The sequence below is a fragment of the Gorilla gorilla genome, chromosome 6, assembly GCF_029281585.2.
Source record: "Gorilla gorilla gorilla isolate KB3781 chromosome 6, NHGRI_mGorGor1-v2.1_pri, whole genome shotgun sequence".
In the NCBI taxonomy this organism is placed as follows: domain Eukaryota; kingdom Metazoa; phylum Chordata; class Mammalia; order Primates; family Hominidae; genus Gorilla; species Gorilla gorilla.
The window spans coordinates 149195409-149214981 of record NC_073230.2 but is presented as its reverse complement, the minus strand read 5'-3'; the positions used below and the strand labels follow the sequence as shown (position 1 = coordinate 149214981).

The following is a 19573-nucleotide window of genomic DNA, read 5'->3' as shown; positions in this document are numbered from 1 at the left end:
TCGAGATGGATGGCAGTGATGGTTGTGCAACACTGTGACTCTACTTAATGCCACTAAACTGTACACTTAAACATTGTTAAAATGGCAGATTTTATGTTTATGTTACCACAGTAAAAAAATGTTGCAAGTGGTTGCCTCTGGAGAATGAGAGGGATGGGGAAGAGGAGGCTGCTATTTTTCATGATATGCTTATAGAATATTTAGTTTTTAAAACTACATAGATGTATAATTTTAGTTTAAAAAGTAATTCTTAATTTATTCAAATATGTACGTGAAAAGAATGTTCATTGTCGGAAAGAACAGCAGCCTAAATGGCTACCAGTAAGTATTAGGTCAGAAAATTAAGCTATATCCATACAGTGGAATGCAACACAGCCTTTAATAAGATATTGAAAATCAAGGCCTAGTGCAGTGGCTAATTTAACACCTGTAATCCCAGCACTTTGGGAGGCCGAAGCAGGTGGATCCCCTGAGCTCAGGAGTTCAAGACCAGCCTGGGCAACATGGCAAATACTTGTCTCTAAAACATTAGCTGGGTGCACTGGCGTGCGCCTGTAGTCCCAGCTACTTGGGAGGCTAAGGTAGGAGGATCGCTTGAGCTCAGGAGGTGGAGATTGCGGTGAGGCAAGATTGCACCACTGCACTCCACACACTGCAGCCTGGGTGACAAGAGCGAGACCCTGTGTCAAAAAAAAAAAAAAAAAAATCAAGGAAGTATGTTCACAGTATATTATGTTGGAGAGAGAAGGGATATAAAGTTCGCAGCAAAGCTGTTTGAAGCTTAGGATTTAGTCTTTTTTGTGTTTATATGGTTAAACTGAATGGTTTTTGTTTTCTAGAATATTTTTATGGATGATTATTTAGTCACGTATGTGTGTAATAGTCTTCTTATAAAAATACTCTTATTTTAATTCTTAAAGGAGGAAAACGGCAAACCAGTTAAATCTCAGGGAATTCCTATTGTGTGTCCAGTTTCACGATCCTCAAATGAAGCAACTTCCCCATACCATTCCCGAAGAAAGATGAGGAAACTTCGAGATCATAATGTCCGAACTCCTTCTAACCTAGACATCCTAGAGCTCCACACAAGGGAGGTCCTCAAAAGATTAGAGATGTGTCCATGGGAAGAGGCAAGTATTATGTTTCATGACAACAAAAAGAAACTTGGCTGTTCCTTAAAGTCTTTAAAGGGATAATAAGAGAATAGTCTGACTATTGTTGATATCTAATCTTGGCTGCAGCATTGTAGGGATCAACCAGTAGTTACGCCTGTGACGGGGAGTGGTGCTTAATCTTTCTAAGTTTTAGTGTAGAATTTGAATGACTAGACCTCATTCGATTGCTGATATGTTTATTGAGTCTTTAGCAAGTACCATTTCCTCTTCTAGGCTCTGGAGAAGATTGTGAGCAAAACTTAAGTCCCTGCCCCTCATGAAGCTTCCATCCTAGTTCAAGCTGGAAGGATGGGGAGACAGAGACATATACTAAAATAATACAATTTCAGATGATAAGTGTTATTTTAAAAAACCCAAAACAATAGAACAACAGAATAAAGGGGGATGGGGTAAAGCTGGCTGCTTTAGCTAAGGTGGTCAGAGAGCCTCTCAGGTTTGAACCGACAGCTGAGTAACAAATAGGAAGAAGTCAGATGGTTACATGGTGATTGGAGGAATGGCATTACAGGCAGAGGGAAGAGCAAATGCAGAAAGCCTCTACTTGAGCCAGCAGTCAGCCTGGAGGACTGTTAGACTGGGAGACTGTCAGAAGAAACTCTTAAACTTCGTGAAGTGCTGGCCTACTGGACAAAGGGGAGAGTGGGAGGCAGTAATGAGGTCAGTGTAGCGCCTTTGCAGAACATGGTAGTGACTTTGTAGTGAGCTCTGCATCATCCATACTTTTACATCCCAAGAAGAGGATAAGCAACCATTTTAAATGAATAAGATCGAAGAACCAGGTACTGTGGTGTGGGCCTGTAGTCCCAGCTACTTAGGAGACTAAGTCAGGAGGATCATTTAAGCCCAGGAGTTTAAGGCCAACGTAACTAGATCCTGGCTTAAAAAAAAAAAAAAATTGGGAGGCCGAGGCAGGTGGATCACGAGGTCAGGAGATCGAGACCACGGTGAAACCCCGTCTCTACTAAAAATACAAAAAATTAGCCAGGCGCAGTGGCAGGTGCCTGTAGTCCCAGCTACTCAGGAGGCTGAGGCAGGAGAATGGTGTGAACCCGGGAGGCGGAGCTTGCAGTGAGCCGAGATCATGCCATTGCACTCCAGCCTGAGTGACAGAGCCAGACTCCGTCTCCAAACAACAACAACAACAACAAAATATATATATATATAACTTTTTAAAATATTTTAAATTGTATGTAATTATAATGTTTTAAGATTATGCTGTTCTAAACTGTAATCATCAGAGAAGATTAAGCTTATTATGAAAGGTTCTATTTATTATTAAGGGGAAAATCACTATGAAAAGGAAGTCTTTTTGATGCATTAAAACCCAGCTACTGCCTTTATGTCGCATGGTGACCCTTGTTCCTAGTGGTAGCAGTGTGGTGAGCTATAAGTTGCTGACTAGGTATTAGATGAAGGATGGGTGAATGGAAAGGCCCAGTAGCTAGCACTTTAGCAGGAAGAAGCAAGGGGAAGAGAGCTAAAATACTCTGAGGCAGTGCTTCTCCAGTTTTTCAGCTTTCTGCAAGAATGAAATTTCTTTGAATTCACTTTATGCATATTTTATGTTGTACTTTCTAGAATGCATTTCATGGTTAATGGCCCTCCAGAAAGATGAGCCATACTCTTACTTTGGCTTTAGGAACTCTGGAGTGCCATACTGCTGCATATCCCCAAGCCCAGGTGGCTGCCTGTATCTTTGAGATGCAGGACCATGGGGGAGGTGGTGGTATACTGTATTCCATCAGTTGAGCAGGGCTACCTGAGGGTGGATGGTGAGTAAGTTCTGCATTTATACCTTCAGGACATCTTGAGCTCTAAACTGAATGGAAAATTCAACAAACATCTCCAACCATCCTCCACAGTACCTGAATGGAGAGCGAAAGATAATGATCTACGATTACTGCTGACAAATGGAAGAATAATTAAGTATGTAAAGTAAATCAGAGTATCAAATAGATTAATTTTCATCGATTTCCCTTTGTTCATTTAACCCAGTGGTCCTCAACCTTTTTGGCACCAGGGACCGGTTTTGTGGAAGACAATTTTTTCTCAGCCAGGGAATGGTTTTGGGCTTAAACTGTTGCACCTCATATCATCAGGCATTAGATTCTCATAAGGAGTGTGTAACTCTTGGACATGTGTAGTTCACAATATGTCTCACGCTCCTATGACAATCTAATGCTGCCACTGATCTGACAGGAGACAGAGCTCAGGTGGTAATGCTCACTCACCCACTACTTACCTCCTGCTGTGTGGCCCGGTTCCTAACAGGCCATGGACTGGTACCAGTCTATGGCCCAGGGGTTGGGGACCCCTGTTTAATCTGTAATGAGCTCAGTGGCTCACACCTGTAATCCCAAGTTGATTTGGGAGTCTGAGGTGGGAGGATCTCTTGAGACCAGGAGTTTAAAACTAGCTTGGGCAACTTAGCAGATCCATCTCTACAAAAAAATAAAAATAAATTAGCTGGGTGTGGTGGCCATGCCTGTAGTCCTGGCTACTTGAGAAACTGAGGTGAGAGGATCGCTTGAGCCCAGGAGTTCAAACTTACAGTGAGCTATGATTGTGCCACTGCACTCCAGCCAGGGCAACAGAGCAAGACCCTGTCTCAAAAAACAAAAACAAAAAACAAACCTCAGATCCCTAGCGCATACTATTGCACAGTTGAATGAAATATGGGGACAGTGTCTCAATTCTCTACTCTTTGTAAATTAAGGGAGAGGGGAATAAATACTGTTTGGCTACAGAGTCTTGCACTATATTCTGATTACTTTTCCTTCTTAATACAGAGATGAAAGGCAGCCCTTTGCAGATCAAAGTCTTTATACAGCAGATAGTGAAAATGAAGAGGATAAAAGAAGGACAAAAAAGGCAAAAATGAAGATAGAAGAGAGTTCAGGAATAGAGGGAGTAGAACATGAAGAATCTCAAAAACCACTGAATGGTATGGTTTTTTTAATGGTTATTTTAAAGATCTTTTGATTACTAATGTGATAATATGTAAAGTAACTTGCTAATTTTGAAGTTCTTAAGTTTATAATAGCAGAAAACTTTTGTGTCCCTAAAACTGTCTTGAAAAATCTGAAGTATGAGAGAAGTGCTGAACGTGAATGCCCAGTGAGGTATACGCCCAGTGGCCAGGGGCGGTGTTCTCAGTGAGGGGATGTTTGTGGGTTAGAGATGCACTCATCTAGTCAGTTTTTAAAGAGTCACTTGAAAGCTCATGCATGTTATAGGCCTCTACTCCCCAAAATAAAAGTTTCAGGTTTCATTTAATTTTATATATAAGTTCAGCTACCATGTGTATGGTTTTCAGAATTAGGAAGTATATATGATTAGCTAATCTGAAGCTGTTAGTAATCCATGCATTGTGGTTTTAATTGATTACCGGTTGACAAGAAGGCCTCTACTGGGTTATTAATTGGTTATCATCAGTATGGCAAAATAGTAACACCTCCTTCTCCTTAAGGTCTTTCTTCTTTGAATTAAGCCTTAATTTCTCAACATATTTCAGGATCTCTGTATTCCTTTCTATTTTAAAAAGTAGTTCAAATATGTACTTTGGTACTTGACAAATAAATGTTTCAGATAACTAACATTATTTAATCCATGTTGAACACCCCAGTTCCTGCTAATCTGAGTGAAATTGGCACTGCTGTAGTTGGTGACTCTGCCTTTGCACACATGCCAGGTGCTAATCAACAGGAATCCATCAAACCATTGCTATATGTCAGTGACTCATGAACCCAGTTTATAAGCGTGTTGAATTCACTATCTACGTGAATGCTTTTTACGTTTGGGAAGATTATCTTTTTGTTTTCTAATGATACAACTAATGCAAAAGGAGAAGTGTGAAAAGCATCTGATAGCTAATTTTAGTTTCAGCATTTTTCTTCTGGAAAGAAATACAAAACAGTCAATCCATCCAAGTAAGGAATATATAATTATGGAAATACCACACTTAATATTTGAGAATATACTTCAGTCTGTGTCTTGGCCAATTAGGGAGAAAGACCTTAAGGGGAGAAAGAAATGAAGAAAATAAAAGTGAAAAAGGAGGGTAGAGCAAGAGAGATTGAGAGACATCACAAGCTGGGTGGACTTTAGATACCATCTTGTCATCTTGTTCATCGTAATCAAATGACTTTCTCTTTTTCTCATCCTTTCATTCTTTTTCAGGGTTTTTTACACGTGTGAAATCAGAACTCAGGAGTAGATCATCAGGATATTCTGATATTTCTGAGTCAGAAGACTCCGGACCCGAGTGCACTGCACTGGTACGCCTGAGACCCCGTGGCTTGTACGTTATTTGATGGAAAGATGAGCACCACGTAACTTCTCCTGGAAGGAAGGCAAATGACAGCTTTTCTCAAAGCTTGTCTGTCTGACATACATAGCACAGGGTCTTCTGTGGTGGTCAGTGTACACACATGCCATCATGTGACCATTCACATTTGAGACATAGAGCTTTTATCTGATTTTGGAAAGGGTAGAGGGAGAGACTCCTTTCCTTATACTATTCTTGTTTCATATTTCTCATGGATTATATTTTATTTTACCTTAAAGCGTATACTGTGTATTTTTTTAATCAAGGTAGTATGTTCATGTAGTTAATAGAGATTATCATTTTTTTCATGTGAAATACAGAAATAATTCCCTGATAATTAAGATTCTGACTTTCTCTAGATGTATAAAATCTTTTTGGATTCATTTGTACAGACTTGGTCAATTTCTTATGTAGCTTTGTTTCCATGTAATTATTATCTCAGAAAAGTATCTTTACCACTGAAGAGTCTGAAAGTTCAGGTGATGAAAAGAAACGAGAAATAACATCCAACTTTAAGGAGGAATCTAATGTGATGAGGAACTTCCTTCAAAAGAGCCAGAAGCCATCTAGAAGTGAAATTCCAATTAAAAGGTAGGCTTGCTGATAGTAGTAAGTCTTATTATATTGTAAGGTAAATACTATGAACACTTTTTTTAGTTTTAAATTTTACCAAAAATGTCATCAGAAAAAATAGACTCTTGTGTTTTTGGATCATCTCTTCTTTAGGGAATGTCCTACCTCGACAAGCACAGAGGAAGAAGCTATTCAGGGCATGCTGTCTATGGCAGGGTTGCACTATTCCACGTGTTTACAAAGGCAAATACAAAGCACAGACTGCAGTGGTGAAAGAAACTCTCTCCAGGATCCCAGCAGCTGCCATAGCAGTAACCATGAGGTTAGGCAGTTGTATCGCTATGATAAACCAGTGGAATGTGGTAAGAAACATAAATTATCAGTCTCTAAAAAGTAACATATGTTGCCCAACTTAATGGCTCAATAATCCTCATTTAGGTTAGAGATTATGAATAAGCATCTTTAATTGGAAATGTGTTAAGAAGGTTGACCAAAAAAAAAGCACAATGCTGACATATCACGTAAGATGGAAGCAGAAGAACTCAAAATGTAAATTACCTGGGATTGACAATTGTGTTCACTAGCATCATTCTACCATTGTTATTGCAAGCCAGTTAGTATTATTTCCCTTTTACAGACAGGTTGATCAGAGTGGAAGGAGTGTTTTGGTGCCTTAAATGGCCAACTAAGCTTGAACAATCAGCCCTTTTTCCTTTTATGAGAGGAAAAATAAGTTTTAAACTGTTTCTTTCTGATTGAGGCTATTCTTTCTCCTACTTGAAAAGAAAGTATTAGGAAAAGAGGGTAGACTCAGTGGCAGTGTTAGGCATGCCACATCGTGTTTTCTTTGTGCCTTTAGAGAAAATGTATCCCAAAAAGCCTGAGGAGGACTGGGGAGAAGATAGTACTATATTAAAATTGAATGCCTATATAATAAATATGTTTGATCTCACATAATTATCAATTGTATACCAGGAGCTTGACATCCATTTCACTGAAATAAATTTTTTTATTATTTATTTATTTATTTATTTTGAGACTGTCTCACTCTGCTGCCCAGGCTGGAATGTAGTGGCACAGATATGGCTCACTGTAACCTCAACCTCCAGGCCTCAAGCAATCTTCCTGTCTCAGCCTCCCAAGTAGCTGGAACTATAGATGCATGTCACCACACCTGGCTAATTTTTTGATTTTTTGTAGAGACGAGGTCTCACCTATGTTGCCCAGACTGGTCTCCAACTCCTGAGCTCAAGTGATCCTCTTGCCTCTGCTTCCCAAAGTGCTGAGATTACAGGTGTGAGCCACCATGCCTGGTTATTTCACTTAATTCTTAAAACAATACTTGTAGGTAAAATCACTCCCATTTTACAGGTAAAGGAAATAAGACTTAGTAAAACTAATTTAACTTGTCCGTACTTCATGTAGCTATTATTCAGTGGTATTGGAATTTGAAGCCAGGACCATCTGATCTCAAAGTCTTTGCTTATTGTATAAGAGGAAATTGAAGTTTGGAGAGGATAAATAAGTTGCCTAAAGTTGCATTGGTAATGGAAGAACTCAAATTCAAATCTGGGTTTGTCTCTTTTTGTACTGCACCATTTTGTCTTCCTTTAGTCCCTTGAAAAGAACACTTCTATGGAAATACTGCAAAATTCAGGCAAATACCTGCCTTTATTCTATGTGGAAAAATATACCATTTTTAGAGAGAATTATTGCATTGGTTTTACATATACAATAGGCGGCCATAGAATTTGATTCTAGATCACTGGGTGCAGTGGTTCACGCCAGTAATCCCAGCACTTTGGGAGGCCGAGGTGGGCGGATCACCTGAGGTTGGAAGTTCAAGACCAGCCTGACCAACATGGGGAAACCCCATCTCTAGTAAAAATACAAAAATTAGCCAGGCGTGGTGGCGCATGCCTGTAATCCTAGCTACTTGGGAGGCTGAGGCAGGAGAATCGCTTGAACCTGGGAGGCGGAGGTTGCGGTGAGCTGAGATCGCACCATTGCACTCCAGCCTGAGCAACAAGAGGGAAATTCCGTCTCAAAAGAAAAAGAATTTGATTGTAGATCTTCCAGCATCTAGCCCAAAACCCATCATATAAAGACAGTCTTTGAGGCTGGTCTGAGTATGGTGTTTATAACTAATTTTTCACAAACAATTACAGATTTCTTTGTTTCTTCTCCATCTCACTGCTTCACTTGACTAGCGAATGAATGAATAAATGAAGACAGTCTTTGAGAGAATCAAAAGAATTAGCATAATAGGTTATGAATTGGTGACTTTTTGTTTTTGAGGGAAAGGCATATAGTGAAGGTAAAGGTATGCAAATGAGTATCTAAAGAGTTAATGTGTTTTTAAATAAAATGTCAATGTAAATTTGCTTTCTTTTTTTTTTTCCCCCAAGATGGAGTCTCACTCTGTTGCCTAGGCTGGAATGCAGTGGCATGATCTCAGCTCACTGCAACCTCCACCTCCCGGGTTCAAGTGATTCTCGTGCCTCAGCCTCCCAAGTAGCTGAGATTACAGGCGTCCGCCACCACAACCAACTAATTTTTGTATTTTTAATAGAGACGGGGTTTCACCATGTTGGCCAGGCTGGTCTCGAACTCCTGACTTCAAGTGATTGACCTGCCTTGGCCTCCCAAAGTGTTGGGATTACAGGCGTGAGCCATCACGCCCAGCCTGCTTTCATTTTTAAGCATTAGGCTAATTTTGTCATTTCAAATCAAGTTTGTGCAAAGTTAATTAAACTAAAACTACTTTTTAGGATACCATGTCAAGACTGAAGATCCAGACTTGAGGACTTCCTCCTGGATTAAACAGTTTGATACTTCCAGATTTCATCCTCAGGTATATTCAAAGTTTGAAACGTTAAAAGGAGATTTAAAATGGTCATTAACTTTGTTTTTGCTTTCTTTTTTAAAACTGTAACAACCAGTTATCAACTGCTAGATCTAGGCAGCCAGAAAATTACAGTTAAATGCACATTTGAACAACTGTCCATTTTGAGAGATGCCGAAATGATAACTAACATAAGGCTCATGGATAGAATGTGATCTGGAAAAGAATAATTTATTCAAGGAAGCAGTTAAACCACTGGCTGCCAACCCATGTAGGTTATATCTGGTTAGAATGAAATATTCAAGGAAAAGATGAATATCATATCTTTTTAATCTCTGATGCTGTTTCTTGAATGGTTTTGGATACTGAATTTCTTTGAGCATTTGATGAAAGTTACAGATTGTCTTTCTAGAAAATACATTCATGATAAACACAACTTTTGCTTACATTATCAAATGAACCCAAAATAGCAGTTTTGAAAAAACTAAAACTTTACCAGCAGCACCAAACAAGAAAAGTGATACGACCTTTTTTGCAAACCTTGGAAAATGGCAGCCAAAGAAAGAATCAAAGTTCTCATGTGGCACTGTGGGGCCCCAAACCTCTCTACCCCAAGCACACGTAAGAAAGAAAGTAAATCAGCAAAGGCAGAAATATTGCCTCTAGTTCTCCTTTGAGTGAAGAAACATTTGTGGGGGAGAAGGGAAGGAGGGAAGAGGAGACAGAGGGGAACATGAGTCGACTGTTTAAGAAGTGAAGGGAAAAATCTCTTATGAATAAAGCTTTCACATGGCACCGAAAGACCTCAGCAGAAGTGAAAAAGGCCTCCTGGGTTTTGCCATCTTCCAGAGCCCTGAGGTGACTGGAGGAATGGACTAAAATCCCTGGAGGAGGAGACACCCGTGTATATAGACAGAAAAGACTCTACCCCTAAATATGGAACATCATTAATCTCTGAGTAGTAGAATTATGGGTGGTTTTTATTAATTTTTAAAATTTGGCTTGTCTATATTTTCTAAATAAGCAATTACTTGCATAAGAAAAAGAAGCAAGTTTTTTTTTTAAAGGAAGCCTTTGTGAGTATACGTTCTTTGACTAGAAGGATACATTCCAGAGTCAAAGGTCATAAGAAATCTCATTATAATTTACTTTTCGGTGTATGATTTTATAGTGCCTCACTGTAGCTGGTCATAAAGTTTATCACTTAGTAGCACTATAGGATTCATTATGTAATGTGAGCTATTATTTAAATCTGGCTGTTCTTTTTATAATTGTTTTTGAAAATAATGAAGACATAGAGGATGGGTGATTAGCATAATGAAAACTGGTTTCATGAAACATTCACACTATAGTGTACTCTGTTCACATCTAGTCTGTTCCTTTCTCTTTTTAATGCTGGTTATAACCCTCTCAGTTAATTTCAAGACTCATCAATCAGTAGCGTTTTTTTTGCCCCCTGAACGTTTACTCAGTAGTCTTAAGAGACTGAAAGAGTAGTTGTAGTCAAAGGAAAACACCAAGCTTGGGACTCTGGATCTAAGGATTTCCTAGCAAAAAAATACAGTGGAGATGAACCTGATAGAAGATAGATTCTAGAAAAGAACATGACACATGAGAGGTCCAAGGGAGCTGTGACTTGCCAGGGAAGTGGGAGATTGATCCATTCCCCCAGCTCAGGGTCCCCGCGTGGCATGTGCTCACTGAGCTGAGTAGCAAGTAGGGCGTGGTGCCTGTTTACGTTGTTTTCTCTCACTCTCTCTTTCGCCTTCTTAACTTACGATGCAACTTAAAGACCCGAGTCCTTCAGAGCTACTGAGACGACATCATGCAGGAGTGTTCATCTGTGGCTAATAGATGTTAAGAAAATCAGAATTCAGTAGTTTGTTTCTTCTCTCACTTGACTTTGCCAATGCATAGAGAGCTTAAATACCTCATTTAAACCCTAAAAGTTCAGCCTCATGTCCTTCCTCCTCCTTCAGGACCTAAGTAGAAGCCAGAAATGCATCAAAAAGGAAGGTTCATCAGAAATTAGTCAGAGGGTACAAAGTAGGAATTATGTGGACAGCAGCGGCTCAAGCCTTCAGAATGGAAAGTATATGCAGAATTCAAACCTGACTTCGGGGGCGTGCCAGATAAGTAATGGCAGTCTAAGCCCAGAAAGGTCAGTTGGTGAAACTTCCTTCTCGGTGCCCCTTCACCCCACCAAGAGACCGGCATCAAATCCACCACCTATCAGCAACCAGGCAACAAAAGGTAACTTTCACACATGTATAGAGAAAGTATATTTCTGACTGTATGTGATGGTCATCATGGCAGTTGAGGTGTAGTCTCTGCACTCAAGTTGTTCAACATCTCATGCATAGTAGACAGCATAGTGATGGCAGTATACACAGGCTACTACGGGAACAAAGAAAAAGGATACCCAAGTCAGCTCTGAGGAGCAAGAGACAGATCCTAAAATCAGATGTTCAGGGGTTAGCCAGGCTGAATTGGGGAAAGTGACAGAATAGACAGCTTTGAAGGCAGAGGATTGAGCCTGAGGCAGGGCACAAAGGGGAGAAACAGGATATGGGGTATTTGTGAAATGGTAGTCGGTTTTGTTGCTTAAGCATAATGTAATGTAGGATAGGGAAGAGCCCAGGCTGAAGAGCAGGCAGACCAGACTGTGGGAAGCCTTGTGAGTCTTGTGAGGGCCTAGTGTGATGAGGTGGAAGGGTTTTAAACAGCGGAAGTTCAGAAGTATGACTTTGTCCATGCAGAACACCTAAGGGCCTACTTCCCATAAAGAAAGCTCTCCCCGTAGTCTTCCAGATGCTCTCTTAAGTGTACTTTTCGTCGTTACTTACACTCCCTTTTGGTGTTTTATAGGTAAACGTCCAAAAAAAGGAATGGCAACAGCCAAACAACGTCTTGGGAAGATCCTTAAGTTGAACAGAAATGGCCATGCACGTTTCTTTGTGTGACAGAGCTGCTGTTGCAGCCATTCTTCCCTTTGGAGACCAGTCTAGGGGTGCAGGAGCCTGGAGCTTCCGCTGTCGCCCTGCCTGGAGCAGTTTGTGTGTATAGTAAGAACACTGCCCGAAGAACAGAATGAACCTGATGCTGCATTTTCACTGTGCCACACCCACTCAGCAATAACCATTTTGGACCTGGTGGGGGAGAGGAAGAAGGAGGGTAGAACCTTAAAAAGAGACCTTGAACTGAAAAGGGTCTCTTGTCAGGGCTTGAATTTTATTTTGTTGTTGGTAGTGTCTTGATGTATTTTCAGTGGTAGGGTAAAGAATTATCAATAATTTATTTAACAGATTTTTCTTTAAAGTTAACAGCTTTTAAATTCTTTTTTTAAAGCTATTTATTTGGAAGATTTCTGGAGAAATATCTCACTAATTTAGATGTAAGAATGTGAAGGTTTTTAAATTATTTTTGATAGTGTGTGTGTTACATGTGGGGAAGGGCCACAGTAACAGTAACTAGTCTGGACTCTTAAATTTGATATTCAGGTTAAAGTCTTAAACAGGGATTTGATGCATTAATTATTTTAAATTAAGATGTATATGAAAATCATTTTATTTTATATATTTCATGTGTTTTTTATAAGCTATTAGCTTCGCTTTTGCTAACATCCAAGGTGCATACTGTTATCCAGGTTGATTACCTTATATCCCACCTTCCCTCTGCACTCCCCATCATTTTGTGATGACCCAGTAAGACTCTTCTCTTTGCAGGGAAACACTTTCGTAGCCAATGTGTAAGAACTCCATGAAAGATCCCTCATTTCTCATTTCGTTTGACATTGTGATTTTCTTCTCAACATTAAAAAAAATAGGCTTTTGCATTTTCATTTCTGCTGATGATATCTGGGTCCCAAAGAGAACAGCTTTAATATATTTTTCCTACTTGTGGGAAAAGTATTATAAGTTTGGTTAAATTGTCATGTTTATAGTTTTTCCAAATACATTTGTAACTACAGCAGGCCTTCTTCGTACTGCTGGTGTTGGACAACAGGACTGACACCTGCTGCGGAGGTTATACCTTATGATGCTTTTATTCTCCATACCTGATTTGTTGGAAAATGTTATTTGACTTAGGATATTCAAATCTGCATAATAAGCCGTAATATAATAGGTTAATACTACATTAAGTTGTATAGAAGCAAGCATGTTGGAATAGATCTTTTGTGTGTATTTACTTTTTTTATTTCTTAATTTTCTAAAGAATTACTTAAGATATGGATTTGGAGTAAAATGGGTGCTTTTGGCAGTTTCTTCCATCTATCCTAACCTGACCAGTACATATTGAGGTTAAGTATCTGGTTAAACTTTAAGATATTCATTTATCTCCTTTATGTATGATTTTTACTAAATGCCAGTTTTCATTTGCTTATAGTAGCTTCTATTTTCCCTTTTTTCCATCCATGGCATAAAAATAAGTGATTTCTGGGGGTGGGGCAGAAATGTTCCCAAGTCTGACAATAGAGCATTTTACAGATTCCTACAAAGAGAAAATATAGGCAAATAGATAAAATTTATTTTTATGGAGAAGAAATATGGCCATATTATGGATTTGTCTTTTTTTTACTCAGCAAGATAGCAGGACTTACCCTTCTCTGTTAAGTGTCACTTGAATTGCTAAGAAGAAAAAAGTCTGTACCATCATCTTTCATGGTTGCATTCAAATGTGTATTTTCAAAGAGAAATACTTCTTAGTGTCCCCATTCCAAAATGTCATGGGATAAATATGAAATAGTTTATGAAGTAGCCTTTCTGGTTCAGAGTGACTGGACCAAAGTCTGAATCTTATCTGGGTATCAGGAAAAAGAATTTTTATGGAAATCCTCAGTGTCTATAAACAACCCGTGTAAACCCTGTCTACACTATGCCAAAACCAGTGGAAAGATGGGTAGAGTCATCTTATCTCAGGATGTCAAAAATCTGGGTTTGACTGATTCCCCTACCTTCCCACACAGTATATTCTTGTGATTTTTGCTTTTCTGTAGATCCTGAGTTGGTGTTACAATAGTCATGTTTTTATTTTGGGTTAAGAAATAAGAGGTGTAAGAGCTATAATTTCCTTTTCGTGTTATATCATGATCTGGGTTTTCTTTTTTCCTTTACGTTTTTCTTTTTTTTTTTTTTTTTTTTTTTTGAGACGGAGTCTCGCTCTGTCGACCAGGCTGGAGTGCAGTGGCGCGATCTCGGCTCACTGCAAGCTCCGCCTCCTGGGTTCACGCCATTCTCCTGCCTCAGCCTCCCGAGTAGCTGGGACTACAGGCGCCCGCCACCACGCCCGGCTAATTTTTTAGTATTTTTAGTAGAGACGGGGTTTCACCGTGTTAGCCAGGATGGTCTCGATCTCCTGACCTCGTGATCCACCCGCCTTGGCCTCCCAAAGTGCTGGGATTACAGGCGTGAGCCACCGCGCCCGGCCTCCTTTACGTTTTTCACAGCTCTTGAGTGTTTTCTATTTTTTTCTTTAGTCACGAAAATTAAAATTAAACTTTATTTTTATGAATTAAAATGAAATTTAATTTATTTTTATGAATTAAAATTGTGGCCAGTATCCACTGTGTCCTTAGGCTGAGAAGTACTAATTTGGAGTAGCCCGTGTGTGGAATTCTAAAGTGAAGGTACTGTGGATTCATTTTTAGTAGTTTTAGCCCCTTAATAAGTGGCTAAGTTAGAAAACTTTCAGCGAGGTAATAGAACCACTCGAATAGAATCCATGTGTCTTTTTCTGAATTGGTGAAAATTCGGCCAGTGATCCAGTGACTCCTGGTCAAACGTCTTATAACATTACTAGCCATAATGCATCCCTTTATCTCATGGAAATGGCTGAACTTTGTGGTAGCTGCTGCGAGTACCTGGGCTTAACAGTAATAGAGAACCTCATTTATACCATACAGACACAGCAACTTAGGAAGACAGCACTGATAGCATTTAGCTAGTTGTAACCAAATACAAATATGTAAAATTGAGAATTATGATTTAACATATGCAACTTTAATAATAGTAATAGATGATAATTTTCCTGTATTGTTTCAAATAAGTGACTGTTCAGCTGGGATCCATTGGATTATAATTTACAATGTCACATAATATTATGCTTTTCAATATTGATGAGTGATGTAAACAATATAAAGTTGGCAGTTTGTAGTAGTTCAGTATCCTAGAAATACATTGAACTTCATAAGTATCAGTTCATTTTTAAGCATACAGAATTGAAGATTCTGACTGAAATCATAAACTCAGAGGAAACAAGCCCATCTTTATCACTAATTACTTAGCTTGAATACTTTTCTATTTTTAAATAATCCTAATTATTGCCTTTTCAATATAGTCTACTGTATTTATTTATATGGGATCAACAGGTATTTATCAAACATCTACTGTGTGCCCAGCACTACCTAGTACTGTTGGGGAACATCAATTTGCAGTTGTGGTCTCTGCCCTTGAAGGTATCTTCTCCAGGAAATTAGCAGTATTATTTTCACTTCTAAGCAAACATGAGCAAAAGAGGACCTGTTCATTAAAAAACATCCTGACTTTTTTAGTTTCAACTGAGATATGCCACTGTAGAAGTGAAAGTAATTTCACAATTTAAGAAATGCTTCAACTTGGTAATTAATATGGTCATACAGGGACTTGGTGTAGCATGCAAGGAAGCAGAAGACCTGGGCTTTTGTCGAAGTTCTGCCATTTAGGTATCAGCTGTGTAACCTTGAATAAGTCACTTAACTCTTTCTCTTAGTTTTTCTCATTTGTAAATTTGGATTAAAGTGTTTATTATGATAATCAATTAAGAAAATCCCTTTAACACTTCATACATACAGAGAACTTATCATTAAGTTAAAACTGGCAATTAATGCACCTTTATATATATTTTTAAATGAAAACTAATACTATTCATGATGTTTATTTTATATCAAATATATGCCCAGGGCATGCTACTTTAAAAATCCGAGGAATCTCCAACAAGGTGCTGGATTAAAATCAGATTTCGTGCTTGAAGTGGAAGAAAAATGAAGTTGTTTATGGATAAGAGAGTGAGAATGTGTATCCTCAAGTACGTTAAGATGATTTAACTGAAAGATGGCTTTAGGTTTTTCTTGAAGAATTAGGAAAGTACCATCCCCACAGATTCAGCATACTCTTCAGGTACTAGATAAAGGTGAAGGACGTCATGGAATTAAAATGACTTAGCAACTCCCCAGGGAACTTGTGGGGAGAATGAGGTGGTTAGAAAGGTGAGAATGCACAAAGACAGCTCTGGGTTGGGTACCAACAGTTTGCTTGGTAGAAAGAAACCAGTGTAGGAAAGGAGACGCCACCAGACGTCTTCAACAGACAAGATTCTTTCTGCCTTTTTCAAAAGATGCTCTCTGCAGCAGTAAGACTATAGATAGAGTTGATTGGAATAATCATGTGACCCAGTATGCTACTGCTAGGCGTAATTATCAAAAATTCATTTTTCTCATTAAATATTGTTAATTGCTCGCCACATAAAGAGAAGCTAGAGCTCACCAGTCTTGGTGGTGTCCTAGACCTTCCTCTAAAGCAGTCTTGGGAAGCTGGAGCATCAGATCTTTAGCCTAGACAGAGTGTCGCTGGTAAATAAAGGAGACACAGGTAACCCAGAGTGGACAGTGATTTGCGTGGGGAGACACAGTGGATCTGGGGCCTCTGATACTTTGCTTCCTAAAACAGCCCCCAGTTTTCGGCTTGCCCTATGAGATGATGTTCATGTGCTTCCTTGAAACCAGGTGGAAAGAAAGGGGAAGAATTAATTTTCTCATTCTGTTGCTGTTGAACGTAATGTAATCTTAATACTGTAGCCTTCCCAGAAGCCCTTCCCTCTTTTTCATGCTGTAAAGTCAAATATTTGATATCCTTAACATAAATTTTAAAAATTAAGGTCATTAGGAAGCAAATGTCTATTTCCAAAGCAATGAGCTTGTTGTGACTGTGATTTTATTCTTCTGTAGTATTTTTTTCCTCATTTTAATTGAGAGGAGAAAATAATACTCTTTTGCAATGTCCTTAGATTCTCCCCTTCACCCTGGTGCCCCTTCTAGTGTCTTAAGACTTTGTCTTCACAAGTATAACATTACATTTTGTTGTTAAAACCTTTCGAAACTGTATTCAGTGATTCTTCCAAGTTTATCTGCTCTGCACTATTTCACTAATAAACCCTGGCTACCACGTAGCCCTTGATCTCCAAGTAGTTTACCTATGCAAGACCTGTGACACTCTGAATTCACTTCTCTTTCTTTCAGAAAGTAGTCATAAATGGAGCTTAATTATAAAGGTAAAACTTGTCTCCAACCAGTTTCATTTTGGCCATTTCTTTTTCAAAATGTCAGCTGTTTTCCTCCAAGATTTTTCACCAAAACAATGATCATAAGTGCTGGAATATATAATACTTTGCAGGCATAAAATAACCCAGACATACTCTCATATTTCTTTGGTGTATTTTGGTTGGTAAAACTTACCAGCATTAAATGTAAAATATGATGAGGAGTTAATTCCTTACCTAGAACCATTTCTTCCTTTTAAGATTCATAAGTAACCTTTTATTTTTACAAAGCTACGTATAACTTCCACATTATAGTCAGGGACCTGAGGTGTAACTTGCTAAGTGAACCCCAAGGTTATTTTATCTTGCAAAAGAAACCTAAACCAAACTAAGGGCCTTACAGTTTATGGTTAGACTGAATCAAAAGCTATAACCTCAATTTTTCCAAAAACAGCTTCTGACTGCAAAAGCAAGTCATACAGTTGTTAGGTATGAAATAGCACTGATCAGGAAATGCATCTTCGCAGATGCTATTTCCTTCAGAAAAGACTTTTCTACTTTTAATATAAATTAAGCCATAACAGTTTCATGCTGTGGAAAGAGGGTGAAAAGGTTCATTTTAAGAGATTATATAATATGAACTTTCACATTTACTGTGAAATGTCTAACTTTGCCAGTGCTTCAGCAAGTTTTTTTGGGGGGTGATGGGGAGGGGTAGTATTGGTTTTAGAGGTTTCAAATCTGTGAACTTTGGAGAGGGGAAAGTTGTTGGCTCTGGTATTTACTAGTTTTGTAGTAACGTTTTGCTAGCCTGACTGACTTTTCTTACTGGTTTTTATGCCCACGGTCCGAGGGGACTGTTCTTCTTGTTTGGGGTGTCTGCGGAATAGCGTCTCGTCTTGTTTGTATAGGCAGTCAGTGTGTGTGACGTGTGTCCTTTCAGTCCGGAAGCCCACTGTGTGACAATGGCGTGGGGTGTGGCTGGGAGGTGGGGTGCTGAAGCTTGAAGAGCATTTCTTTGCTGATTCATAACAGTATTTCCCATCTTTTGCCTGCAGGCAGGGAAAGTGTACAGTATTTATTTTGTTTCCGTTTTACTTTATATTTGTAAGTCTTTAAGTAGCTTACATTGATTATTATAGGGGAGGACAAGTGACTTGTTTAAAGTTGTATTTAGTATTCTTTCCAATTTCTGTATTTTAAAATATTGAAATTAAAATTGTATTACTTCTGTTTTGATTTTTTTAGCACTCAGTGTATTTTTTGCTCATTTTGTTTGAAAGTATAAATGTTGAAAATTGTATAAAATGCGTCCTTGAAAGAAAAAGAATCTGAATTCTATATCCAATTCTGACTTTGTTCCCTTTTTCTGCTGATTGAATCGTGGGAAATTATTTAAGAGTGTGAAAAACTGGGTTCAGCGTCTGCTCCTTACTACTTCTGAAGACTTCAATGTGAAAAGTAATTGTCTTATTTTATTAGCAGTATTGCTGGGGATGAGTGATTGCTCAGAGAGAGGGAAGAATACAAAAGTGTAATTGGCAAGATGAGGCTGAAACGTAGAAACGGATGTGGGTACTTGGCTAATGAACATTTCAGAACACTCACAGCCCCTGCCCGGCATCCCACAAATATTTCCTAACACCTGCAGTACAGTAGGCACTGTTTTAGCACTAGTGCTGCAGGAGTGAGCAAAACCAAGTCCCAGGCCTCAAGGAGCTTGCGTGAGACACAAAAGGCAAGTGAGAGCCAGGGGTGTGGTGGCCTGGCTGGCTGGTGAAGGTGAGAGTGTTACGTGCACACTCCGTGAGGAAGATGAGCTCAGTTTTGGACTCAGGGTCTGAGAGACAGGGATGATATGGACCAGGAAAAAGATCTGGCCCTAGAGGAGATGAGAGAGGAACTCTGGACCAGGAAGGAAGGAGCCCTGCAGGCATCACTTCCAGGGCAGAAGAGAAGCCTAGGAAGGAGACAAGTGGGCAGGAAGTCTGTTCCCGAGGAGAAACTGAGCTCAGAGTCCCAGAAACCAAGTGACCAGAAGGACCAAAGACCATACCCTCCCTCCCCCTAATATCTGCAAAAGAACAGGGACACCAAAGCATGCACACTTAAACACACCTTGAGAGCTGCTTCCGCCCCTAGAACGGAATCCACAAAAGCAGTTTGCATCTCCTGTGTCTGCTTTCATGAAATTGGTTGAAATCTAAATCTGAACAAATCTGCTCTTTTTGTGAAAATCCATATACTATTTAAATTTGTGGGTTGTCTGCCCTTCCCAAAGCTCATACGTTAATGAAACAATGATTAGGACCTACTCTTAGACTTTTCAGCTGATTTTTGTGGTTTCACAACAGTGAGACA

General features: G+C 39.1%; 1 protein-coding gene across 2 annotated transcripts in view; it reads left to right on the top strand.

Annotated features, from left to right (window-relative positions):
• The window catches only part of KDM7A (lysine demethylase 7A), a 96061-nt gene extending 77602 nt beyond the window's left edge, over positions 1-18459 (top strand). For both annotated transcript variants that reach the window (XM_031013292.3, XM_063708806.1), the window contains exons 12-20: positions 921-1130; positions 2977-3101; positions 3965-4119; positions 5355-5452; positions 5945-6093; positions 6229-6437; positions 8847-8929; positions 10900-11173; positions 11789-18459. In XM_031013292.3, the coding sequence (XP_030869152.1) occupies positions 921-1130; positions 2977-3101; positions 3965-4119; positions 5355-5452; positions 5945-6093; positions 6229-6437; positions 8847-8929; positions 10900-11173; positions 11789-11883 (1398 nt within the window). In that variant the 3' untranslated portion in view covers positions 11884-18459. The remainder of the gene's footprint in view (positions 1-920; positions 1131-2976; positions 3102-3964; positions 4120-5354; positions 5453-5944; positions 6094-6228; positions 6438-8846; positions 8930-10899; positions 11174-11788) is intronic.
• Positions 18460-19573: the final 1114 nt, after the last annotated feature.